Source organism: Ambystoma mexicanum, chromosome 1p, assembly GCF_040938575.1.
Source record: "Ambystoma mexicanum isolate Mex_15411 chromosome 1p, UKY_AmexF1_1, whole genome shotgun sequence".
Taxonomy (NCBI): Eukaryota; Metazoa; Chordata; class Amphibia; order Caudata; family Ambystomatidae; genus Ambystoma; species Ambystoma mexicanum.
Genome location: NC_090921.1, coordinates 1,148,791,068 through 1,148,817,756, shown reverse-complemented (window position 1 = coordinate 1,148,817,756; position 26,689 = coordinate 1,148,791,068). Strand labels below are relative to the sequence as shown.

General features: G+C 46.9%; 1 protein-coding gene across 2 annotated transcripts in view; it reads left to right on the top strand.

The window, feature by feature from the left end:
- The window catches only part of USF2 (upstream transcription factor 2, c-fos interacting), a 411,291-nt gene that overhangs the window by 179,607 nt on the left and 204,995 nt on the right, over positions 1 to 26,689 (top strand). For both annotated transcript variants that reach the window (XM_069604824.1, XM_069604823.1), the window contains exon 6: positions 21,563 to 21,650. In XM_069604824.1, the coding sequence (XP_069460925.1) occupies positions 21,563 to 21,650 (88 nt within the window). The remainder of the gene's footprint in view (positions 1 to 21,562; positions 21,651 to 26,689) is intronic.

Here is a 26,689-nt window from a genome sequence, read left to right as displayed (position 1 = left end):
GCTCATTTAACATTTTTTATGTTACCATCACTACATAAAATTGCTGGTGGCAGTGTTTTAATTTTCCTACCATTGTGCTTTTCTACCAGAGGCTGAATCCTCAGCTGCATTATAGCACACATGGGTGACCAAAATGACCCTGGTTTTCTTTTTTCACCATTTCTTGTTTGTGAGGTCTTTTTTGGGGTTTTACTCTGCACGCCAAACCAGGTTTGAGCCCTTTGTTCATTTTGCCTTTGGCGGGTTTCCATGCTGAAACCCACCTATGGCTCCAGTGTGTCTAGAAGGCCAGGAAGTGAGGGAGGTGTATGAAACGTTCCTGTCCTTTGTCTCCTTGTTACCTGAATGTGCCCAGTCCTAATTGGCCTTGCAGAATAGCCACCCTGCTGTGTAAGGGACAGCTAGGCTGTGCATGAATGGGAGAAACCTGCTGAAAAAAGCGAGGCTTCTTGGACTGAAGACAAGTCGACCACTGGGAAGAACAACCCGACAAAGAAACCGTGAACGAAGCTTGCTGTATCCTCCTGGAACGTTGAACTGCCAGGTGAAGCCCTGCTGCTGTGCTGAAACTCCTTTTCCTAATCGACAAGAGATGCTCTGGACGGAACGACTTCTTCAAATGGATTGTGTCCTCCCACATAGTGCTCATCTTAGATACTCTTATCTTCAGCTTTGCTGCTTCGGGAAAAAATGATTTCCACCAGGGGGCGCTGTGCTCGAGGTCACGGCGTCTCTGTCCCTCAAGGGCTGCAGTCGAGCGTCGACGTCATCTGTGGTATAAAGGGCTCGAGCCGCGCCCGTTGGCTTCAGTTCAGTTTTTCCGACAAAGCTTTTGCTTCGTGTGCACTAAAACGGCGCTTCAGTCTTTCGACAATATCTTCATCAAATCCTTCTACCCCCAAAACTAGCTTTAAAAAGTGCCAGAAATGAAGGAAGCCCCGACCCCAGACCCACTCGGAAAGATTGCATGAAGACCATTCCCCGGCTCATTCAAAGAGAATGACGGAGGGAGGTCAGACTAGATGCTCTAAATTCGGCAAAAAAATTGTCGAGGGCGTAGAGAGAAACCTCTGCCATCCTCATAAAAAGAGCAAACCAGGCCTACCGGTGCATAAACCGGCAACACCAGACAAAATGGCAACAGTTACCAAACCGCCATCGAAGTCGGTGTCGAAGGTCTCCTCGACACAGCTGTCAAAAACGTACCTGATGCCAGTGTCGAGGACAGGGTCGCCAGCTTTCTCGACAGCACTTACATACAAAGCTCCTTCGACCGCGTCGAAGCCTGCATCGACTACCTCAACGCCTTTGTTGAGGTCAACGCTGATTCCGGCACCAATATTGACGCCTTTGGCTAAACCAAGGTCTATGCCTCCACAATCCACGGGTAAAATGTTTCACCCTGTGCCTAGACAAGACTGTCAAGTCTATGGCTTCTTTTTTACGAAGAACACTCTTCTGAGGAGATTTCCCCTTCTGGGGTAAAATATAATATAAGGGATGTTCCTGAGGAACTAATTGATCCTCGCTCCAAAATGGCTGACCTCTATGAATGTCTGCAAAGAGTGGTATAGTTGTCTAGACTTTCTTTTGAATTTGATGAATCCGACCCTGCTGACCATGCAGATTCGAGTTATAGGAATCTTATGAATAGGGTGGTAGAATTCTTGGTGTGGAATAGAAATTCCCCTGTTTATGAGCAAGACGACAACATTCTCAGTAGAGGGATCCTGTCCTTACTTTTCACACTGCCCTTGAGAAGGTTATGGCCACGTGGGAAACCCCAGATTCTGGCCAGCGGTAAATGAAACATTTGCAGGAAAATATAGGCCCTCTTCTTCTAACCCTGAATACTTAACTAAACATCCTACGCCTGAGAGTTTAGTAGTCCAGGCAGCCACATCCACTAGACAATCGGTATACGCTTCAATTCCCCCAGATAGGTACAATAAGAAAATTGATGCCTGGTCACGCAAGAATTTCTCTTCGGGCAGCATGGCCTTAGAATCAACAAATGTGACTTGCACCCTTGCAAGATTCACATACACCCTGTGGGATTGTATTACTGCAGCGACTGAACGCATTCCTGAGGGCTAGGGGGGGTGGGGGGGTGGGAGAGGGGGAGAGGGAGAGAGGGAGAGAGGGGGAGAGGGAGAGAGGGGGAGAGGGAGATATTCCTCGCGATTGTAAAAGATGGAAAGGCGGCTATGGGGAATGCCTTCAATCTGGACTGAACACTGCTGATGGCAAAAGCAGGTCCATGGCATCCAACACAGTGCTACCAGGTTTGCGTGGCTGAGAAAGTCTGGCTTCGCACCGGACGTGAAGGCCAGTCTACTCAATATGCCTTTTGACTGCTTGAGGTTGTTCGGCAGCAAGGCGGATGAATGTTTGGAGAAGCTGCAGACCTCTGAGGCGGCGGTGAAGTCTATTAGCGCCTCCACTCGACTACCCCAACAACACTCCTACTCGGGCTCGTCTTCCTGGAGGGGTCATCCTTTTCGATTCTATGCCTCATTTGGAAGAGAAAGAAGGCAGGCTAGTCCAAGAGGACAGCAAAGAAAATGTCCTCGTGGTGGAAGAGGAAAGAGTGCTAGATCAGCCCCAGCAGCGGCAACTGTCCCCTCGGCCGATGCTTCCGCCGCAAAGCCACTCTGAGGCCTCCTTGACCCACAAGACCTGGGTGGTAGGCAGGATCTCTCAGCATCTGAACGAATGGCGGGGCATTATTTCAGATGCTTGGGCACTGGAGACAGCAGCTCAGGGTTACTGCCTTCCTTTTCAACAAAGGCCTCAGGACCATCCACCTGGAGCCAAATCTGCCAAAATTCGAGACCTGCTCCTTGTGCAGGAGATTTTAACCCTGCTAGAGAAAGGTGAAATAGAACATGTAACTGTAGCGGAGAGGAACAAGGGTTGGTACTCTCCTTACTTTCTCATCCGAAAGAAGACTAAGGATTGAGGCCCATCTTGGACTTAAGGTACTTGAACAAGTTCCCCCCGGAAAGGACAAGTTCAAGATGGTAACCCTTTCTCAGATCCTTCAGGCTCTCCAACTCCAAGACTGGTTGGTATCATTGGACCTTCAGGATGGTTACTTTCCTGTGCCGATCCATCTCAAGCACAGGAAGTACCCGAGGTCCGTGAGTGGCGGTTCTCACGATCAGTTTAGAGTTCTGCCATTCGGGCTTAACTCCGCCCTGAGGGTTTTCACCAAGCTGATCGCTGTAGTGGCAGCGAGTCTCAGGAGAGGGGGGGCAGGGATTACCGTCTACCCTTACCTGGACGACTGGTTAATCGGGGGGAGTTCCCCCGAACAGGCCCAGGAACATCTGACCATGACCTTCCACTTCTTACACAGACTGGGCTTCTCCCTCAATCACAAGAAGTCACAAATGATACCATTCCAAAAGCTCCAGTTCATCAGATCAATCCTGGACACTTCATCTGGGAAAGCCTCGCCTCCTGAGGTGAGAGCTCTACACATTATTCAGATGGTAACAAAGTTCCAAAATGCCCAGCATCTACCAATTTGCTGAGATTGCTCGGCCTCATGGCATCCTGCATTTTTCTGGTGCCAGAAGCCCGATTGAGAATGAGATCGCTTCAATGGGCCCTCAGAACTCAATGGTCTCAATCTTCAGGGGATATGCCAGACCTCCTACAAGTTCCGTCCAGAATGGATCAAGATCTTCTATGGTGGACTTGAAAGGACAATATCCTCGAGGGGGAATCTTTTGGCAACCAAGGCCGGAGATAACGGTCGTGACGGATGATCTGACAATTGGCGGTCGTTGATCTCCATCGGAGTCCACACTACACATCAACCTGTTGGAGCTGAGGGCACTCAGAATAGCGCTGAAGGCCTTTCTGCCCTCTGTAGGGGGAGAGAATGTCCTGATAATGACAGACAAGCCACAGGCCAGCCAGCTAAATTCAATCAAACGCCTTGCTCCCTCCTTAACACCTGGTCTGACGAGGTGTTATTCCAAGAATAGAAACTCTTTCGTCGTCCTCCCTCAGACCCCCTTTATATCAGAGGTCACTCCACCCCAGCCTCTCTGGTGGCGACCACTACAAGAAAGAGGGCAGGGGTCCCTCTGTCAACTGGCTGTCATGACCACTGTGAGGGGGCACAAGTTGTGCCACAAGCAGGCTCCCACCAGAATCCGAGGGCCTTAAAACCACTGCAGAAGGGCTCCTGGAGCCTCTCCTGGCGCCTTTGGCACCAGGCTAATATGTAGGAAGGAAGGGCTGTTCAAACCAGGTCCCATTCATGTACATGGTCCTTTAAATCCAACATGGAAGCACCTACACAGTCTAGTTCTAAGAACCAAGCCATGCGGTCTAATGTTTTGGGTGTGGCAGGCCTGGAACTACTTTCCCTGGTACTACTTTACATGGGCTATATAAACCACACCCTGACTGCAGAATACGCTTCGTGTTATTCTACAACCCGCAGCGTGACGCTCACCGTGTCCAGCTCCTGGTCTTCAGCATCTTCCTGTAATGCGCCAGCATCAAGCCCTTCACACCTGAAAAGGAGATAAAGACATTAATGAATTCCCACGATAAACAGAGCAAAGACTTGCAATTAACAAACCTACCTGCCTACCAGCAGATTCGGGGTCACAGCAGGCCTGGGCCCAAGGAAGGCGTACTGCACCAGTGAAGCAACTCGGGTAGCTCGCCAACAAATGTCAAGTGCCCCTGCACAAGAAACGCAGGACGGATATCTCCCCCTACAAATAACTAAGGTGAGAAAAGAACCCAGTGGGAACTGAATCGGTCAGAGGTAGGTGGGAGATTCACCATTAAAGACAGTTATCACAAATCCGCCCTTCTGTAATTGCAGATTCATTATTCAGCACTGGACAACTACGCATCCAGGGTTCCAGATCTCAGAGCCCTCCAGATGCCCCCGGGGATATCAGGTGAGCTTAACACCGGTAAGTCACCCCCTGATAATGAAGGTAAAAGACTTTACGCCCTTGGGAAGAGGGGGACGGCCGCAGCAGCTTTTTCAGCACGTATACCTTATTGACCAGCTACGCGGATGCTTAGTGGGCTTTGCTACAAGAAAGCCTACAGGATGTCCCCGAACCACAACAAGCTCTTCATCTGACCACAGTGACTGAGGGCAGACAAGTGAACCAAAGCATACTTAAAAACACTTTGGATTCTGCCAAAACAGCTGGTCGATCCCTGGCTCTGGGCACACTCCTGAAGAGACACGTGTGGCTACGGAACTCTGGGTTCAAGCCAGAGACGCAAGCGTCCCTTATAAATAAACCTGCGGAAGAATCCAACCTGTTTGGGAAGGCGGTGGACGAGGCCCTCAAGACTGCAAAAAAGGAGTATGACACCCTGAAAACACTAGACCAAATTACACAAAGACCCTCTACAAGACGAGGGTCTTGATCCAGACAGCTTTTTCGTGGCCAACGCTTCCCTCAGCAACAGTACAACTTGGGAAACAATTGGTCCGCGCCACAAGGAACCAGCAGATACACCACCACATCGTGGGAAAGGAAGGGGCCGGAACTCTCCCCCCAGAGGCTCCTCGGCCTCGGGTTCAAAATGTCCCAAAGATTTGGGTCCCCTTCCATGCCTCCCTGGTCGGGGGCCGGCTCACATTGTTCCTTCAGGCATGGGAGGGGATAACTACAGACCAGTGGGTTCTAAAGACCGTGGCCCACCGGTACTGTATAGTTCAACCGGTCCCCAACATTCAGACCTCCACGAGCAAGACGACTGACACCAGACCATCTTCGTATCCTCCTTCAGGAAGTCGAGACACTACAAGAGAAGGGAGTCATAGAAGAGACGGTTTGTTCTCTGGTGCAACTCAAAGAGCATTAACCTGATTAACTGCTCTCCCACACACACCGTTTTGTACCGATCTCATTTACTTGGCTTGGGCCTGGTTTTTTAACTCTGTAAAAGTTCACTTAGCTGTGCTTTCAGCCTACACTACATCACAACAGAAAGTGTCATGGTGGAAGATACCAGTTATTAAGGCTTTCATGGAGGGAGTGAAAAGAATTCACCCTCCCGTTTCTAACCCGGCTCCCGGACTGGACCTAAAGTTGGTGTTTACTAGGCTTATGGGGCCGCCTTTCAAGCCCATGCACAAAGCAAGTCTTAAAGATCTCACCTGTAAGACTCCTTTTTTTAATAGCAATTACCTCCATCAGGAGAGTAAGTGAACTACAAGCGCTCTCAGTCCTAGATCCCTCTGTAACAGTTCGCAAAGATCAGGTGGTTCTACGTACTCACCCTTGGTTTGCGCCAAACTTAATTTCTAAGTTCCATGTAAACCAATCTATAGAACTACCAACGTTCTTTCATGGGTAACGGGAAATCTCTGCGGAGTAAGTCTGCTAGAAGAATGAGTTCCCCAGGAACATGTGATAACAAGAAAAAGTTGCGTTTGAGAGCCCACTTCCAAATGTTCTGTGACAGTTTGGACAGCCCTGGAGAGTGAGTGCCCAACTGTTTGTTCAGATAGTACATGGCCGTGGTACTGTCTGTGAGGATCAGGACTGTCTTTCCTTGCAGTTGTGTCTGGAACTCGACCACTAAGAAAGACTAGTCAGTTTTTCGTTTCAGTGGCGGCAGGAAGAGGAAGAAATGCGGTCTCCAAATCCACCATCTCTAGGTGGATAGTCAAATGCATCACACTCTGGTACACTCTTGCTAAGAGAGAGCTGCCCTTCAAGCTTAGAGCACATTCTACTCGAGGCACTGGGTCTTCCACAGCATTCATTGCAAATGTTCCCCTTGAGTCCATTTGCAAAGCGGCAACCTGAAGTTCTGTACACACCTTTACAAAACACTATTGCCTAGACACTCATTCTAGGTCTGATTCTTAGGTGGGACAAGCAGTACTAAGACATCTTTTCACTACTGTTCCTTCTCACAACCCAACTCCGGGTACTGCTCGCTAGTCTATGCAGAGCATGTGATTCTAAGCTGATTAACAAGCATCAGAAGACATGCATTACTTACCGTAAAAGCATTTCTGATGGTTGTATCTGCTTAGATTCACATGCGCCCACCCTTCCTCCCCACTCGGATGGAAGGAACATAGACGTCCTACCACCTTCTCTTTTCTGTACTCACTCACGATAGTCATAAGACTCCCTCATGGCAGAAAAAAAACAATTGGAGGGACCTTGACGCGTGAGGGATCTTGGATACACTAGACATCACGTAGGGATAGTGTTACAGGCACACCCATGTCGACGTCCCCTTTCGATTCTCGATAGACAAGATGCAATACTTTGTGGTTACCATTGGATGTCGGACTATTTGCACAGCATGTGAACCTAAGCAGATACAACCATCAGAAATGCTTTTACAGTAAGTAATGCATGTCTTTTGCTTTCGGCAAGAACGCCAGTAACAAAATCCTTGTGCCGGTGTCAGTAACTGGTGCAAGGACAAGAATGTGGACCCATTCCTATGTAATACACCTATGGTACTTTCTTTCCTTTTACACTTGTGGCAACCTGAAGCCCCAGATTGGCCAATAAAAGGATACCTGGCAGCGCGGTCTATTTTTAAGTGCTCCTCAGAAGTGTCATACTTCAAGATGCCTTTGATTGTACAGTTCCTGAAAGGTTTCACCATGTGTACTCTCCAGTCCAATTTCAGGTATCCATGTGGTATTTGAATTTAGTTTTAAAGTTCTTTTAATGCATTCCTTTTGATCACTTGCACGCTTGTCCACTAAGGCTCCTTACTTTAAATACAATCCTTCTGGTGGCAATTACATCAGCCCGCAGGGTGAATGAGTTTCAGGCTCTCTTGTAAGCCTCCTCACACCATCTTTCATAAGGACAAAGTTATTCTTGGAGTCAAAACCTTGTTTTTGCCTAAAATAGCCTGACTTTCACCTGTCACGGAAAATCACTCTGCCTTCTTTTTATCCTCCTCCTCATGCAAGTAAGGGGGAACAAAGTCTATACAGATTGGACCCCAAAAGGACTCTCTGTTTTTAAATCGCTAGAGTGGCAAAATTTTGGCAAAGGAGCCAACTTTTCGTTAGATATCCTGGACATAAATTGGGCCTAGCAGTAACGAAACCGACATTATCCAGTTGGATAATTTTGGCAATTACCGAATGCTACAGATTAGCTGGAAAAGAGCCTCCAGATGGACTAAGGGCTCACTCAACTAGGGACATGGCAACTTCGACGGCTCTCCAGAGGGGTGTCCGGTGCAAGATATTTGTGAAGTGGCCACCTGGTCTTCTATGCACACTTTTGTAACGTTACTCTCTAGATTCCACGTGACAAGGAGGCCTGTTTGCTAAGGCCGTTCTTCATACGGTCAATGATTAGTATTAACTAGTACTCCCTCCTCCAAATGTATACTGCTTTGGGAGTTGATCTAAGATGAGGAATACGTGGGAGTACACAATCCATTTGAAGAACAAGTTACTTACCAACTGTAACGTTCTTTCGATTGGATGTTCCTTCCACGTATTCCTCATCGACCCTCCCAGCCTTCCCCGCCGTACAGTTTACGTCAAATGCACTGCAAATGCCTTGAGAGCTTGAGGTCTAAAGAATGCCTGGTCAACTACTAAGTTGGGCATATCGGAAAAAACAACTGAAGCCAACCGGGACCTCGCCGCAATCTTAAGCACTGCACCCCCTGGTGGAAATTGATTTTTTCCGAAGCAGCCAAGCTAAAGATACGAATATCTAAGATGAGAAATACGTGGGAGGAACATCCAATCGAAAGAACGTTAGAGTTGGTAAGTAACTTGCTCTTCCCTTGGGTTAGTGGGACAACTAACCCAGAGACAAACTTTGCTGGAAGACCGTCCCCAACTGGCTGTACTTCTTTGCTGATACTGGAACAGAGTGCCAGGGGTCGGGAATTCTGTAGATGAGTGCAACGTCTGTAAGCCAGTCAAAAGCTCCAGGAGTCTCCTGGGGACCCTCCAGAAAAATGACTACCCAAGCGCGAGTCACCTCACCAGAGTGCTGGACTCAATGAGTGAAGGAAGCCCAACCGGGGTCCAAGATCCGCATTGGTGCTGTTTACCGAGCGCTGAAACCGTGAAGTGCCGCTGATTGGAAGAACGCACGTAGTTGCCGCCGACATTTGAATTGCTGTGCACGAGTCCTCCAGACATCCTCCCTCTTGTCCCCACGACTGAGGCCCAGGAACCTAGGATCTGCGTCACTGCAACCAGACTGAAGCCAGCTGGATCCTCTTATTCTAACCAAAGGTATTATTCTTACTTTGGGGTACTTAACCTCATTGTCTGTAGCTTGCTCTTCTCAGTTGAGAATTGCAGTAGCTGTGTTTTTCTAGAGTTGATTGTAGCTCTTAACGTTCACAAGTGTAACAGCTTGTGACCCAACAGTAGTGATTTCTTCAACAAACTCTAACATTTTGCAATATCTTTTGCCATCTAAGAAGTGCCGCAACTCAATAGACTACTCCAATTGACTTTGGATGTTCTGGCTCGCAGCAGACTCTTCTATTCCATTGACTTTGATTCTTACTGTCCCTCATAGGTGATACATTGGTTTTTAACTAATATTGCTGGGAAAGGTTTTATCTAGACTTCATTTTTAGATTTCAATGTGCTCACATGCTCTGAGAACCTGCTTAAACTTTTTCTTCCTTTTCCTTTCTGCCAACCTCAGAATTTGCCAAGTACAAAAATAATCTATAAATGCCAATACTGTTCTAGTTATTAAAGTCACCTCAGGGTGTAGGAAGTGTGTATGAAGCATCTCTGAAAGAGTATCTACTTGCTTGACTTGATTCTAAGAACGTATTTTGAAGTGTATTTTTATTGTTGCGCATTGCCCTTTTTAAAGAATGCTTATTTAAAACTGACTGTTAAATAAATCATTATTTTAGAAAACCTTGCGTGGAAGTGTTATTTGTTTTTGTGAATTTTGATGCTACAGCTCTACTGCTCACATTTTCCCTTCATGAGATAAGTCTGGCTGCTCAGTCACACTACCGACTTCTGTAGTACAGACCCATACTAATAGGTCCATCTCAAGAGGGATAAATGTGAGATTTAGAGCTGTAGCAATGATATTCACAAATACAAGTAACCAAGTTACACTTAGAATCAAGCTTTCAGTTATAAATAGTAATTTATTTAACATCAATTTTTAAATGAGCGTTCTTTAAAAAGGGCAATTTATGTAACAATCAAATATACTTTAAAATACCTTTCCAGAATCAGCACAAGTTAGTAGATACTCTTTGGATATGCTTTTTACACACTTCCTACACCTGGAGGTGACTTCATTCATTTTAGGGAGAATTCTCAAAAATGTGCTAATTCCCTTCACCTTAGAGCCTCTCAGCAACTTTGCTGGATTTCGACTTGATTTTTTTTTTACCTGGAGAGTGACCGTTTTTCCCACTGTCTCATGTATTTTGATATGTGGTTTACCTTTGTGTTTCCTTTGGTTATGGAGTCTAACCAACTCCATAGGCATCATCTTTTTCACGTGTCACACAGCACCCTCAGTGCATTGACACAGGGGAAGCCTTTCAGGCTGTGCCAAGGTTTAAATACCTTCCCTGGGATAAAATACTGTTTCCCAGAGTAAGTAAAGTGGCATTGAGTTTACTAGTCTTTTTTTAAATTTCTAGACCCAGCACACCCTATCTTACAATAGAGTGCTGGAGGGGTTGCTTAGTATCCCCTGTGTCTAGATACTCGTGTATCATTTAAATGCTACCCTTTCCTCTCAGAATGGCTGGTGGCAGTGGTTTTACAACAAACTACCATGATTTTTCCCGACCGCTAACTATTTGTAGCTCTGCTAACGTTAAATTGTGGGAGCCATGTTTTTCAAGATGGTGCCCAGCCATCGTTGCTAAAATGGTTCCCAGTCTTCTTTTTTCGCAATGTCTTTGTGGAAAGGTCCTTCTAGAGATTTTCTCTGCATGCCAAACCAGGTTTGGTCTCTTTGTTCATTCGCCTTTGGCGGGGTTCAGGAGTGAAACCCGCCTCTGGGTCCAGAGTGTCTGGGGTAGGCAGGAAGTGTGGGAGGTGCCCGAAACTCCCTGTGCTTAGTCTCATAGGAGACCCACATGCAGTCTATGATGATTGGCTGGCTGACTGTCCGGCAAGGACAGCCACCCTGCTGGGTGAGTGGCAGTTAGGCTGGAATGAATGGGAGAGAACTGAATAAAAGGCGAGTCTCTTGGCTTGGAAGGCAGAGTCGACCACTGGAACGAAGGAACCGAAGAAGAGCTTGGAAGAGGATGGCTGCTGCAACTCCTGGACGGTTGGTTTGCCCAGAGAAGCCCTGCTGCAGGTCCGAATCACCAAGTTTGCATCGACAGAGAAGCCCTGCAAGGACGACTTCTCCCTTTCTGTTGGTAGGACCAATCAACTCCCAAGTAAGCCACCGGAACACCCATCTCGGAGCTGGTTGCAGAGAGGGACACCAGATTGTGTGCGTTACTTGTAAGCTGGCCTGAAGTGTTTGGAAGATCCTCTGGACTCCCACGATGTCCGACCAAGCCTGACAACACCCCCTGCCCCCCCCCCCCCCCCCCCCCCTCTGCTGAGTGTGGGACCTCAGAAGCAAGGACAGTCCACCTGGACAGCCAGGACCAACGTTGATACCAGTGCGGTAGCTGAAACGCGAAACAGCCACTGACATTGAAGTTTGCCAGCTGCGAGCTACTGTCCCAGTGCAGGAGTCCCCCCGATGTCCTCCCTCTTGTCCCCACGACTGAGGCCCAGAAACAGCGAGACCTGCAGGAACAGAAGTCAACGGCTGCATCTTTTTCTTCATTCAAAGATACTGTAAAACAAGACTTAGAGAACATAACTCTCACGGTGAAAGTGCTTGAAACTTTTGCAACTCACAGGCCTAATCATCTTGTGACCCAACATATGATTCTTCTTTTTACAAACGACTTCCAAGAATTTGTGCAGACTTTTCCGTTTACTTAACAGAACTGCTTTATCCTATCAAGAGTTTAGCCCATTCACTTTGGCCTAGCCTATTGAATTGAACTGATTCTTCTGGTGAACTCCAAGTAGTTGCACTGTCTAAGAATAATTGTTACCTTTTATGTTCTGATAACCTTTTGCCTTTTACTCCTCTTGAAAAGTATTCTGAATGCCAACAGTAAGATATTAATGTCCCCAGCACCCTTTCTACTAAAGTCACCTGTGGGGATAGGTTGTTTTTGTGGGCCATCCCAAAAGGGTCTTATCTGATTCAGAAACATGTGTTACTATATGATTGCCTCCTTCTAATGAATGTTTTATAATTTACTGATAAATATATTAATAAGTATTGATCCAAGAAACCTTGAGTGTAAGAGTTTATTTCAACACCTGTGATTGCAGACCTCTGTGTAACGTCATTACTGCTCACATTTCCCCTCCTGAGATAAGCCTGGCTGCTCAACACGCTACTAAAACTGCATACTACAGACTTGTACCAAAGGTTGGTTTGCTTACACCTGTAGTCATAATTGTGTTTAGTGCTCCCAGAGCTTACTGCATACAAACTTTGCCTAACAATTCATAAGGACAGTAATGGCATTTATATATCACTAGTTATATTTTGCAGATTCTGAGGTTGCATGAAGGAAAAGGTTAAACAGCTTTAGGGCATAGGTGTATACTTAAATCTTCCAATGAAGTCTAGACAAACCTTTCCCAGCAGTAACAGTCTAAAACAAGTTACCACCTATGAGGGACAGAAATATCAGTCAATTGGAGCATAGTCTATGGAGCTGAGGCACTTCTTAGCTAATACGTCTTGCGCAAAGTTAGAGTTTTGTAGAAATCACTTGTAAAGTCACAGGCTGTTAAGCTTGTGAAAAGCGGAGTTGGAATCAACTCTAAGGAAAGGCAATGCAAGTCTCCACTGAGAAAAGCCTAGCTCAAAAAGATACTGAGGTAAGTACCCCCAATTCTAAACAGTACCTCTGGTTTGAAGAAGTGGACCAGCTGGATTCTGTCCTGTTTCAGCGATGCAGAGCCTGGGTTCCTGGGCCTCAGCCCTGGGGACAAAAGGGAGAATTCCTGCGGCAGCAATTTGGAGGTCGTCAGCAGCTACGGGCTCTTTTTGAATCAGCTGCACTTTGCGGTTTCAGCGCTCTGTAAGCGGCACCGCCGCAGATCTCGCGTACTTGTTGGGCTTACTCCACTCCTGCACTCTGGTGAGGGGACTCGAGCTCTGGTTGTCCTGCTTCTGGAGGGTCGTTGGACTCCTGGAGCTTCTGGCCGGATTGCAGACGTTTCACTCGACTATGGATTTCTCGACCCCTGGCACTCTGGTTGCACTTCTTCGCTGCTGCAAGAACAATCATGAAAGATGGTCCATTGGAGTTAGTCTCGGGGTTAGTTGGTCCCACTAACTCAAGTGACGAAGTCCCGTTCCCCACTAACTCAAGTGAAGAAGTCCCGTTCGGAGCGTCTCTTGTCGATTAGAAAAAAGAGTTTCAGCACAGCAGCAGGGCTTCACGGGGCAATTCAAAGGTCCAGGAGCATGCAGCAAGCTTCGTACACGGTTTCTTCTGGTATTTCTCCCAGTGGTTGACTCTAACTAGTCCCAAAACCCTCGAGACAAAGTATAGGAGAGTTTCGGGAAACTCCCTCACCGTCTGCCTTTGCAGACGCACTGGAGCCAGAGGCGTGTTTCAGGACTGAAGCCCGCCAAAGGCAAAACTAACAAAAGGATCAAACCTGGTTTGGCGTGCAGAGTAAAACCCATGAAAGACCTCACAAATGTAAAAAGGCGAAAAAAGACTGGCGCCATTTTGACAAAATGGTCACCCTTGTATGCTATACTGCAACTGAGGGATCAGCCTGCGGTAGGAAGGCACAATAGTAGGAAAAAGTAAACCACTGCCACCAGCCATTTAAAGTAGTGAGGGCAACATAAAATGACATGAGAATGTAGGATAAGGGGCTACTAGGAAACCCCCCCAGCACTCCACATAAAATGGTGTGTGCTGGACCTACAAAGAGAAAAGGTAAGTAAAGTGAATTTCACTTTACTATTCTTGGGAACAGTAGTTCACACAAAATGTATTTAAACCTTATGAGAAATCTAAAGGATTTCTCTGACACTGCACTGAAGGTGCTGTCACCATTCAAAAAGTATATGCCTATGGATTTTAAGACTCCAAAAACAGTGGAATCACATAATCCAGATCAGGTCAAAACACATGAGACTGGGAAAAAGGTCTCTCACTCCAGGGTTAAAATTAAAAAGCCCTAAAGTCCAGTAAAAGAGCTGGGGTATCTAAGGTGGGAGGAATTGAGCACTAAAATTTGAATTTTCCCAAAAAGGGTGCAATGTTCTTTTTGTGGAGTTGGAAGTCACGAAGCTTAGAATGGCGTGTTTAGTGACGCAGGACCTTCGGGATGTGGTTATTTTGTTGCCCTTCTATGCGTGTTTGTTTGCAAAGCATGTGGGGGCTGCGTATCCTTGTGTGATCTATCATGTGTATTCCTCTTTGGGGCTGTTCGGCACTCATGCTCTGTTTTTTTTTTCAATGTAATTTTGAGAAGGGAGTACTGGAAAGCAACTTTGAAAGTGTAAACTTGCTGTATGGAGGAGGTCATGTATGTACACTGTCTGGTTTCATCGATTTCCTAAACGGGCATGATTGGAGTACATATGCTGCTGTGAAGTCTTCCCTTACGACTTTCTTTTGAGTGTTTAATTCGTTGGCGTCTGCGTGGCGGGCTAAGCCTTTTGAGAAGTGATGAGCAAGCTTTTTCTTAGCTTCTATTTGTGTCTGTGCCAGTGTTAGGCAAGATCGTATGCAGTACCCTTTGGGTGCATTACAACAACCCTGACCTCCTGGCAATAGGAACCCAACCTTTGGTATAAGTCTGTACTGCACAGGTTGGTAGCGTGTTGAGCAGCCAGGCTTATCTCAAGAGGGGTTAATGTGAGCTGTAGGGGAATTACAGAGATTCAGTGACAAGTATTCAAATAAACTACACACAATGTTTGATTAAACAATTATTAATTTAACAGTCAGTTTGAATAAGCCTTCTTCAGTAGGGGGCAATATAAAGCAACACACATACTTCAAAATACACACTCTTAAGTTTTCTAAATCAGTAAGTACCCATTTGGGATGGCCCATAGACACTACCTACACCCTCAGGTGACTTCAATAGTTAGGGTGCTGGGAACATTAATATATCACTGTTGCATTTAGAATATTATTGAGAGGAGTGTCAAAGAAAAGAGGTTTCAGAATAAGACAAGTGTTCACACAATTATTCTTCATCAGGTAAGTAACATTGCAAAGTCAGTTAACTCTTTCCTAGAGGGAAGGCCTAACACATAAGCAGAGCAGAGGAGAGAAGAGTCATTCAGGGAGCCACGACAGCCAATGTTAACTTATCAAAAGTCAAGGTGATCTGAAGCACTTCTTGTAGGTAAGTGAAAGTCTTGCACAATGTTTTAGAAGTCTTTGTAGAATAAGAAGAAATCAAAGTAGGGCCACAAGCTATTTAGGATTGTGAGGTAAAGAAGCTGTTTGCATCTCTACAGAGGCAACCAAGACACGTCTCTAACGAGGACAAGTGAGGTTATGCCACAAGAGGCAAGTTCTTAAACTGTACAGTACCTTTAGGTTGACAAAATGTGCAGCAGATGGCTTCTGTTCCTGTGCAGCTCTGCAGATCCTGGGCCTCAGTCGTGGGGACAAGAGGGAGGACTTCTGGGGACTCCTGCATTGCAATGGGACGGTCACCGGCCGCAACTGGCAATCTTCAAATAAGTGGCACTTCGGTGTTTCAGCTCCTGCCGTCTACCGCAAATACCAACACCACGGTTCCTGGCTGTCGAGATGGGCTTTCCTCGCATCTAGGCTCCAGCACTCCGTCCTGCTTTCTGGGAGTCCGGAGGATCATCCTGGAGCTCTTGGCCAGCTTAAAAGCAATGCACACAATCTGATGTTCCTCTCCCTGGCTCTTCGGTTTCCCACAGCAACTGCAGTGGAATTTCAACCAGCTCTGAGAGGATGTCCAGGAGGCTTGCTTTGGAGTTGATTGGTCCCACCAACTCAATGGGAAAAGTCATCCTTGCAGGGCTTCTCTTCTCTAGTCTAAACTAAATTGTAGTGTCAGCACAGCAGCAGGGCTTCACCTGGCAAATCAATGGTCCAGGAGTTGCAGCAGGCGTTTCTTACAAGTTATTCTTCGGATTCGTTCGTCCAGTGGTTGACTCTAACTTCCAAGCCAAAAAGCCTCGCCTTTTATGCTGGTTTCTCCCATTCATTCCAGCCTAGCTGTCAGTCACCTAGCAGGGTGGCTGTCTTTGCCCGGCAGCCAGCCGACCAATCATCTAGGAGTGCATTCCTGTCTGCTATGAGACAGGAATGCACTCCTAGATGATTGGTCAGGGAGTTTCGGACACCTCCCTCGCTACCTGCCTCCGCCAGACAACCTGGATCCAGAGGCGGGCTTCACTCGTGAATCCCGCCAAATACCAAACGAACAAAGGGACCAAACCTGGTTTGGCGCACAGAGTAAATCTCAAGAAGGATCTTTCCACAAAGAAATGGCGAAAAAAGAAGACCAGGGCCATTTTGACAAATTTCACCCTTTGGTGCTTTATCGCAGCTGCGAACGCAGCCCACGGTAAAAGCACACCACAGTAGTTAAAAGTAAACCACTGCCACCAGCCATTCATCGAGGAAAGGGTAACATAAAAATGTTACATAAGAAGCTAGACAAAGGGGATACTAAGTGACACCTCCAGCAGCCTATTGTAAGATAGTGTGTGCTGGGTCTAGAACGTTACAAATGTAAATAAAGTCAAATTCACGGCTCTTGGAAACAGTAGTTTATCCAAGAGAAGGTATTTAAACTGTTGGGAAATCTGAAAGACTTCCCTGTGCCACTGCACGGAAGGTGTTGTGTGACGCAATGTAAAAGATGATGCCCATTGAGTTTCGGACTCCACAACCAAAAATCACATCAAAATACATGAGTGTGGGGGGAAAAGGGTCTCATTCTCTCCAGGTTAAAAATTCAAGTCCTCAAAATCCAGCAAACTTGCTGGGGGTCTGTAAGGTAGAGAGGAATTAGCACATTTCTGAGAATTCTCCCTAAAAGCCATCCTCTGAAACTCTTGCGCTCATCTTCCAGAGCAGAGGTGGAGCAAACCTCAGTAGAGGCCGAACGTCTACATTCAAAGCCCACACCCACCCCATTGATTCTCCAACACACCTTTCCATTGCACAGATCAGTACCAACGTTGGAGCTGCAGGTCCTTCTCCGCATTGCCACACACGATTGGAAAGTGTTTATTTTTTGTTTTTAAAAAGCCTGTCATCCGAAGAGATGTGTACATTGCATACGTTTACCATTACTTAGTTTATGACCTGTGTTTTAGTATGGGAAATGCTATTACGGTAAGTAATGCATGTCATACAGGACCTGCTCTCGACGTTTGTAATCTAGGCTGATGCATGATGCATCATGCACGTCTTGACCCAAGGTGAGATACCCTGTGGAGGAAAAATACAAAATATTAGCAGTGCGAGTTGGGCAAGTATTACCAAAGTGACACCAATTGAAATCTGTCAACTTATATTAGTAGCCCCTCTTCCTAACATTTAAACCTCACTCGCATTAACTCATCGGTTGGCAGCCATCAAACAGAGAACTGATTGGCTGCAAAGATTGGTCAGGCGACCCCCGAGGGGTCGAGGGCGATAAAACAAAAAAGCATGCGAATAGTGATGCTATGAAGGTGAAATGAAACCAGGTCAGTCAGATCTACATCCTTTTATCATTCACGAGGGACGGGGACAATCATGGGCAGCTTCTGCGTACTTCCAAATGTCTGCAGGTGACCAGGGTGCCACACAGCCTTTCCTTTTCACTTCATTTCTGAAAAGTGATAGTACTTTGGCATGAATAAATCAAGAAAAGCCCCTTTATCATCTGTGAAGCACAGTAGGAAAAAGTGAATTGTGTATATTTGGGGGCGCAGAGGCTGGCTTCTAGTAAAAAAAAGGCTTTCTTTTAGAAGTTTGAGCAACACTTCCATTGGAGCCGGTAACAGCCAGACCCAACCATGATGCGACGCCAAGGGCTGCTGACCACGCGTGCAGGTGGCGGTGCAGCAGGCCCTGTGGCAGGATCATGGCTGGGCATGGGCTGCAGGCAGCCAGATCAGCGTTGTTGCATTGTCCACCTCACGAAACACAATCTCACTCTGAGTCTTGTGACTCTTTCAGGCATCTACACACACTACTAGTAGTAGTCGCATGCTACTACTAGTAGTACTTTACTTACCTCGTTGACCTGAGAAGGCACACACTCTGCTCGATGAGTACTGTACAATACATGTGCTGCTGGGCATGAAAACTTGGAGGAGCACAAGCTGCGTGGCCCGTGCTTGCCTCACTTAGCCACACCCCCAGCATTCTCTGATAGGAGGATTTGCCAGGGAGTTGCAGAGGATTGTAGGGGTAGCAAATGAGCAGTCGGGGGTCGCTCAAACGACCCTTGGTGACCCCGTATGACTTACCTGCACCCAGTGTCCAACTGATTTTGAGACTCCTTCCCAAATAGGGCTTGGACTTTCTAAGTATAAGTTGCCTAAGAGTACTTTTCAGTATCTGTGTTGCTTACTTTAAATGTTATTTATAAGTAATGATTTGCTAAATGTGACTGTTACTCTATTTACTTACCTGTAGATCATCTAAGATTTTACTATTGAACTGAGTAATGCTTAACAAAGGTCTTCTCCAGCAAAACTGGCATGGATTCACATGTTCATGAATATTCCCAGTCGCCAGGCCGGGAATCCTCTGTAAAAGAAAAAAGTTTGATTTTCACTTACAAAACTGTATTTCTCCTCTAAACCAGTCACTGAACTCTGGGTCATACTGCCCCTAGCCAATTACCGCCCTCTCTCTAAGCCCCTCCTCTGGCAGCCATCTTGACCACGAAGAGCTGCAGGAGGGAGTGTTCGCATGTGAAACCAAGCCAGACCCGTCGTGGAGAACAATAGTTACATGTAATTAACTTGTTATTTATCCAGCATGGGGTCTGGCATGGATTCACATGCTCCTGAATAAAGAATACATATACGGGCAGCGGGTGCGTCTGCAGATAAGGCTGTCTGCAGGATAGGGCCTGAATCTCACCCACCCTCCTGGCAGGTGTGATGGCCACCAGGAACGGCGTCTTCCATGAGAAGAACGAGAGGGGTCTGATGCTTGGGCTCGAAAGGGGCCCCCATGAGCCTCGTCGGCATCATGTTGATTTCCCATGCAGGGGCAAGAGCTTTCACCGGCGTGAAAAATCAACAGTCCTTTGAGGAAGAGTGACCGAAGAGAAGATTGTCCTGGAGACCTAGTGTGGCAGAAGATAGCCGCCAGATGCATTTTGATAGAGGCGTGTGCCAGCCCTGCCTTGTCCAAGGACAAAAAGTAAGGAAGAATCTGTGGGCTGTGTCCCTCAAAGGGTTGATCTTCTGCGACCGGCACTACGTATCAGAACGCTTCCACTTTTGCCCGTAGCTTTTAAGAGTCGATGACACTCTTGACCTTGGCAAGAACCTCCCTGCAGTCTGCCGGCAACTCGTAGCCTCCGAACTCTAGGGCTGCAGGAGCCCAGCCCTAAGGTTCAGCGATCCTTGCTCATGGTGCAGGATTGCGCCTCCTTCCCTGGTGAGCAGATCCGCGACCAACGGCAGCTTGACTGGAGGAGAAGCCGACAGGCTGAGAAGGTCAGGGTACCAAATCTGCCTCTGCCACGCCGGGTCACTGAGTATCATCCTGTATCGGCACTATTTGAGTTGATTGATGACTTGCGCCAGGGGAGGAAACGAGTACGGGAACAGTCCTTCCCACGGGAAGGAGAACGCGTCCCCCATGCGCCTCGGCTGATGGAACCTGCTAACGAAGTCCTGGCATTTGGAGTTCGCCACCGTCGCAAACAGATTGATCTGGGGTCTGCCCCACTCGAGGAAGATGCAGTCCACCTGATGCTGCCGAAGTTCCCACTTGTGACAGAGGCGCAGCTCCCTGCTGAGTGAGTTGGTGATGGTGTTCTTGACTCCTGCCAGGTGAAACGGGATGAGGAACATCTCTTGGTTGACGGCCCAGTGCCACAAGCCTGCGCATCTTTGGAGAGCACTGGGGATCGGGTGCCCTCCCCCCCTCTTCCTGGTGTAGAACACCTGATTATCCTTGCCACTTTTCCCTTCAGGGACGGAAGGAATGACTTGAGGGACCAGAACACTGCCCCCAGCTCCAGGATATTAATGGGGAGATCCTCGTTTTCTGGCAGCCCCAGGCCTCTGGCGTGTAGAGGTCAGGTGTGGGCCCTCCAGGGACATCCGCAGTGACAATCTCCTGGCAAGGGGGGGGGGTTTCTGAAACCCTGTACCCCGGGAGATGTTGGAGTGGACGCCCCACCACCTTGTCGAGAAACAGTGGCAAACAATGGGAAACTGCTTGCGCCGTTGCCCACTCTGCTAGAGGACCAAATATAAGCAGAAAACTCATAAGGGTGCGAATGGGGCAATGTAGACAGCATTACCAGTCTCAGCCAGCCCTGCTCCACCTCAAAGAAACCGAGGGAACAGACTGCACCGCTGCTTGCAAGTAAGTGTCAAACGTGTCTAACCTTTGGTTGAATGAATGGTGGTTGGGGCCAGTGGCACATGAGTGAGAGTTGGCACACAGGTTGGGGTTGTGCATGCGCTCCAATTATTTAGCTGCAGCGCAAAGTGCTCAAGTCCCACCTTTCAGTATGGAGGAAAATTATGTTCTAGGAATACATTAATACCTGATTATTAACTTTACCTTTCTTTGAATATCCAGCTTGTTAAGGAGGTTCCATTTTGTTTGTCCCTTTGGCATTGAAAAAATCCAAACAGTCGACTACCTAAAAGTTATGCCAGATCACAAGCCCATAAAGAAAAAATGTCAGTTTATTCAATGATGGGCGTATTCATTTTTAATCTATAAATGTAATGCTGAAAACGACGAAAGGGAGCAATGTCTAAATATATACATTGTTTATTGTCCTTCATATTTTATTTTGCTGTTTGAACATTCAATCACTTCACGACTGGAAGGTCTTGGTCAGGTTTTACCATAGTTCACGGGTAGATAGCTTGAGTGTATCCATTTTCGTTCAGCAGTCAATAGCTGGATGAGCCTCGAGACCAGCTCCTGACAGCAATGTTAGGTTCTATAAGCACACATGTGTCTTGAATTCACTTTGAAATGAGGATGGACAGCCATGTGTCTACAAGAAAGCTACAAACACTAAAGGATGATGCAATCTATTTTTAGAACGTTCAAAAACCTAGACAAATGGATCTTGACTAGCAAACAGGCTCTCTGGTAAATTAAGCTGAAAATATTGAACCCATGTAATTCCTGAAATATTCTAGTTTGATGTCTAAATCTGTTATATGGAATTTTAGGAAGACTTAACATGTGCCAAATGTATGCCTTGAATGAGCTTTCGAGATAACTACAAACCACTGAAAGTAAACCTATGCTTGAATTGTACATTTTTGTTCCTATCCTCCCTCAGGACAGTTCTATGTAATGATGACCCCGCAAGATGTGCTGCCTGCCGGAACACAGAGAACAATCGCTCCGAGGACACACCCGTACTCTCCGTACGTAGTGCAGTTTATTCATATATGCAAATTAATGCCTTGGACATTGCTTTCGTTGCTAAATCATTGTGGTTTTGAAGAATTGGCTGTATGTGGCAGATTTCTGTTAGGACAGTTTTTCTAAAGCCAAACTAAGGTCTGCATAAAACCATACATCTGAGACCGTGTTAGAGGAGTTTTCCTAAAGTCCTACTGGTAGTAAGACTTTAGTGAGCTATCGCAGTGGTTTGTAGATCTGCAGCTCTTAGTATCAGTCTGTACTAACTCCGGACTGATGGGCAAGAATTGATGTAGTAACCCCCTACACAACACTTGTCCTCTTGGTATTAGGTAACCCACCTATTGGTATAGGTCTGTACTACAGAAGTTGGTAGTGTGACTGAGCAGCCAGACTTATCTCAAGAGGGGTAAATGTGAGCTGTAGAGCTGTAGCAATGAAATCCACCAATACAAGTATCCAAATAACACTTGCACTGAATGTTTCTAGTTAAAATAGTTATTTATTTAGTGGTCAGTATTAAATAAGCATTCTTTAAAATGGGCAATGTGCAACAATCAAAATACACTTCAAAATACTTTCTCAGAATCAACACAAAGCAAGTATATACTCCAGAGATGCTTCATACACAGTTCCTACACCTTGAGGTGACTTCACGAACTAGGACAGTACTGGCATTTAAATATCACTTGTACACTTTGTAAATTTTGAGGTTGGTAGAAAAGAAAGGTTGGAGGAAGGAAAAAGGTTAAACAGGTTCTCGGAGCATGTGAACACTTTAACTCTTACAATGAAGTCTAGATAAAAATCTTACCCAGCAATATTAGTTTAAAACCAAATCATCACCTATGAGGGACAGAAAGAATTGGTCAATTGAATAGAAGAGTCTGCAGGGAGCCAGGACAGCCAAAGTCAATTGGTGCAAGGTCTTTGGAGCTGAGGCACTTCTTAGATAGCAGGAAGTCTTGCACAAAGTTAGAGAGTTTGTTGAGTGAAAAATCACTGTAGGAACACAAGCTGTTACACTTGCGAAAGTTAGAGCGGAGATAAACTCTAGAAAACGCAGCTACTGCAAGTCTCAACTGAGAAGAGCAAGCTCTACAGACAATGAGGTAAGTACCCCAAAGTCCGAACAGTACCTCCGGTTAGACGAAGAGGGTCCAGCTGGCTTCTGTCTGGTTGCAGCAATGCAGATCCTGTGTTCCTGGGCATCAGTCACCGGGACTAGAGGGGGGAGTTCTGGGGTCTCCTGCGGCAGCAATTTGATGGTCGGCAGCAGCTTTTTTTGGATCAGCGGCACTTTGCAGTTTCAGCGCTCAGTAAATTGTACCAACCTGGATTTCCGACACTGGTTGGGCTTCCTTCACTCCTTGAGTCCAGCACTCTGGTGAGGTGACTCGAGCTTTGGTTGTCCTGCTTCTGGGCGGTCCTCGGAGACTCCTGGAGCTTTTGACCGGCTTACAGACGTTGAGGTTGACTACAGATTTCTCAACCCCTGGCACTCAGTTCATGCAGCAGCAAAGTAGTACAGCCAAGTTTGTCTCGGGTTAGTTGGTCGCGCTAACCCAAGGGAAGAGGTTGTCCCTTCCAGAGCTTCTCTCGTCTATTAGAAAAAAGTTTCAGCACAGCAGCAGGGCTTCACCGGGAAGTTCAACAGTCCAGGAGGATGCAACAATCTTTGTTCACGGTTTCTTCGGAATGTCCTTTCCAGAGGTTGACTGTCTTCAGTCCAAGAAGCCTCGCCTTTTAAGCAGGTTTCTCCCATTCTTGCACAGCCTAGCTGTCACTCACACAGTAGGGTGGGTGTCCTGTACGGACATCCAGCCAATCAGGACTGGGTGCATTCAGGTAATTATGGAGACAAAGGACAGGAGAGTTTCGGGCACCTCCCTCACTTCCTGCCCTTGCAAACACACTGGAGCCAGAGGCAGGTTTCAATACTGAGGCCTGGCAAAGGCAAAACGAAGAAAGGGGTCAAACCTGGTTTGGTACTCAGAGTAAAACCCAGGAAAGAACTCGCAAACAGAAAATGGAGAAAAAAGACTGGTGCACTTTTGACACAATGGTCACCCATGGGTGTTCTACTGCAGCTGAGGATTCAGTCTTCGGTAGAAAAGCACAATAGTAGAACATTTAAACCACTGCCACCAGCCATTTTAAAGTAGTGAGGGTAACTTAAAAAAATCTTACATGGGTAAGTAGGAAAAGGGGCCTAATTAACCCCCCAGGACTCCAAATAGGATGGGGTGTGCTGGACCTACAAAGAGAAAAGGTAAGTAAAGCCAATTTCACTTTACTTTTCTTGGGAACTATAGTTCACCCAAGAAAAGGTATTTAAATCTTATGAGAAATCTGAAGGATTTATCTGACACTGCACTGAAGGTGCTGGGTGTCACCATACAAAAAGTAGATGCTTATGGAGTTTCAGACTCCAAAAAACAAAGGAGACATAAAATCCAAATCAGATCAAAACACATGAGTGAGAAAAAGGGCTCTCACTCCAGGATTAAAATTAAAAGGTCCTAAAGACCAGCACAAGAGCTGGTGGTCTCTAAGGCCGAAGGGAATTGGCACATAAATTAGAATTCGCCCTAACACGGAACTTGGTAGAGTGGCAGAGCAGTCCGGCTTAAAGAGGAGGATGTGAGCTGTAGGTAAGTACACTGAACCTTAGACATGCACACCGAAGGTGTGCGCAGTGTGTTTTGGTGAGCCTGAGACTGCCCAGGCTCTTTCTGCTGCTGCTGCTTCTGGGACACTTGGAAGTCTGTTTTCCATTTCCACTACTGCTTCCAGGAGGAAGTAGCATAAAACCCCTAGCACGCGCGGTGTGCGCAGTGTGTTTTGGTGTGAGGGCGAGGGCCTGCGGGCCTGCCGTAATGGATGGATCATCGCACAAACGCGGGAAAACAGGCACCTGCGGAGACCGCTTGCCTTCCCCACCCCATACAAGGCTGCAACTGCGACGTTGGAACTCCGCCTCAGCATCTAATCTGACTGACGCGAGCATTGGCCAACGAGTAAGTACAAAACTGATTAGACATAATGACACTGTAAGTGAGTTTACCAGAACTTTTGTGGGAGAACCTGAAGATGTGGGATCGTCATTGATGTGTTTGAAGAACAAAAGTGCAAGGAGAAACGCAGTATATGCCGCCACACCAATGATAGCCTCTATACCTTCTACATCCTCTATATTTCCAATAGCCTCCATTACCCTGCAGGTGGACTCGTCAAATACTGATAATACTAACAATCACCTAGCAGGGCCCGTCTCACCCCTCGATCCCCCTTACCTGTCTCCCCCGTGTTACACAAACTGGCCATCGATGCGAGCAAGTTCACACCGAGTGTGACGTCACTATGCTCGGCGAGTGATGGGAGAGCCGAGCGGGGTAAGAGGGAGTGTGCGCCTGGCGGCCGTGGGGGTGGTGGCTTCATGGATGACCGCGTGGGATTGGGGATCCCCTCCCACCTGGGAAATGGTGGGTCAGTTCTGGTGGGGGTCGGGGCCTCTTCGCCTGCGGGCGATCCTCGGAGCGGACCCTCTCACCCCGAGCCTTCGATTGCCTCTCTTGTCAGCTTGACAGCGCCCGATCCAACTGCCAGTTCCGTGAGCTCTGAGAGAGAGGTAAGACGCGGAGTGGATTTTCGTGTGCCCGTCGTCACGCTTGTTGTGCCGACCGAGGTTGACGCCTGTAACACAGAGACTGAGGTTGCGGCAAGGCCGTGCTCCTTACTGACGCCCACTCCATAAACTCTTCTTCAAACAAACTACCTAAATTGATGGTTTTTGCGTGGCGCGCACATACTATGAGAGGATGCACAAATAACGGTAGCTGTGATGACATCCCGGACCCAATCTGGAAATAGGCCTATCTGTCAGAGCTGCGCACCTCATCACTCCCGCCCACCAAGAAACCATACGGCCACTCTATACACGGAATGGATGAACCGGACCCTGTCAAGCCCAACACTGTGTTGGAAGACGAAGTATTTTGCCCCCTCGACAAGCACTTATCTGTTTTAAACAAGGGACGCGTTTCTCCAGCACACCCTAAAAACAGAAGCGACTCGACAGAAGTTGTAAACAAAACTTTGCAAGACTTTTCCCAAATAAACAAAGCCTGCAATTTTACATCTAGAGGAGACCGTAGCATAACTGACCAGCAGAACCAGCGGACGCCTATGGCGCCCAACCATGAGACTCAGCCAGGGGCAGACTGGTCTATCACAAATTCTGATGCTCTGCGTAATTGGAAAATCGCTCTGCAAAATGAAGAAAATGTTGTTTGTCCGGCTTCACCCCGTATAGCCTGTTCTCAGGCTTGTGCCCCTCAAAGACAGGCAAATGCGACAACACGCCCAATTGACTTCAGAAGTGCTAAACAAAATCTTGCATACAACACCTGTGAGTGTGACTCTCACGCCTCCACCTCATCCTCTTCTGAGATTTGTTCAACTGCCTCTTCAATCATAGAACGTGACTTTCCAAAAGTCAGGAGATCCAAAATTCAATCACATAAAAAAGATCGCAACTCAGAAGTCAGGCTTGAAGCGAACTTCACCAAAGACCTACAATCGGTCTTAATGTCAGCAACTGGAATTTCGCTTGCTCCATTTCTAAAGCTCTAGGAGCAACTAAATGATAATGTGAAGGACCTGACAACCTTAGTGGCGCTTATGAATTCAAAGATAATCAATATGGAAAAAGATTTGCGCGCTGAAAGAAAGGACAATGGAGCAATAAAAACAAACTTGACCTCTGCCTTGCAAACACTAACAGAACAGAAAGAAAACAACAAATTGGATAAAAAGCTCCTTGCAGAGGTTGCGAAAGAAGCTCTAAGCGTGCTAAGGTATCGACACACGACGACACAGGATTCAAATCGGCAACCTAGCCGGGAGCACCCAGCTGCTCAACAAACCGACAAGGTGCTAATTTCCATGGAACCTCCCGCCTACACCTCAATAAGAAATTCTGACAGACACTGGCTCGCTGGTGCCCCACTCTACCATGGGTGCATTGGATACAATCAAC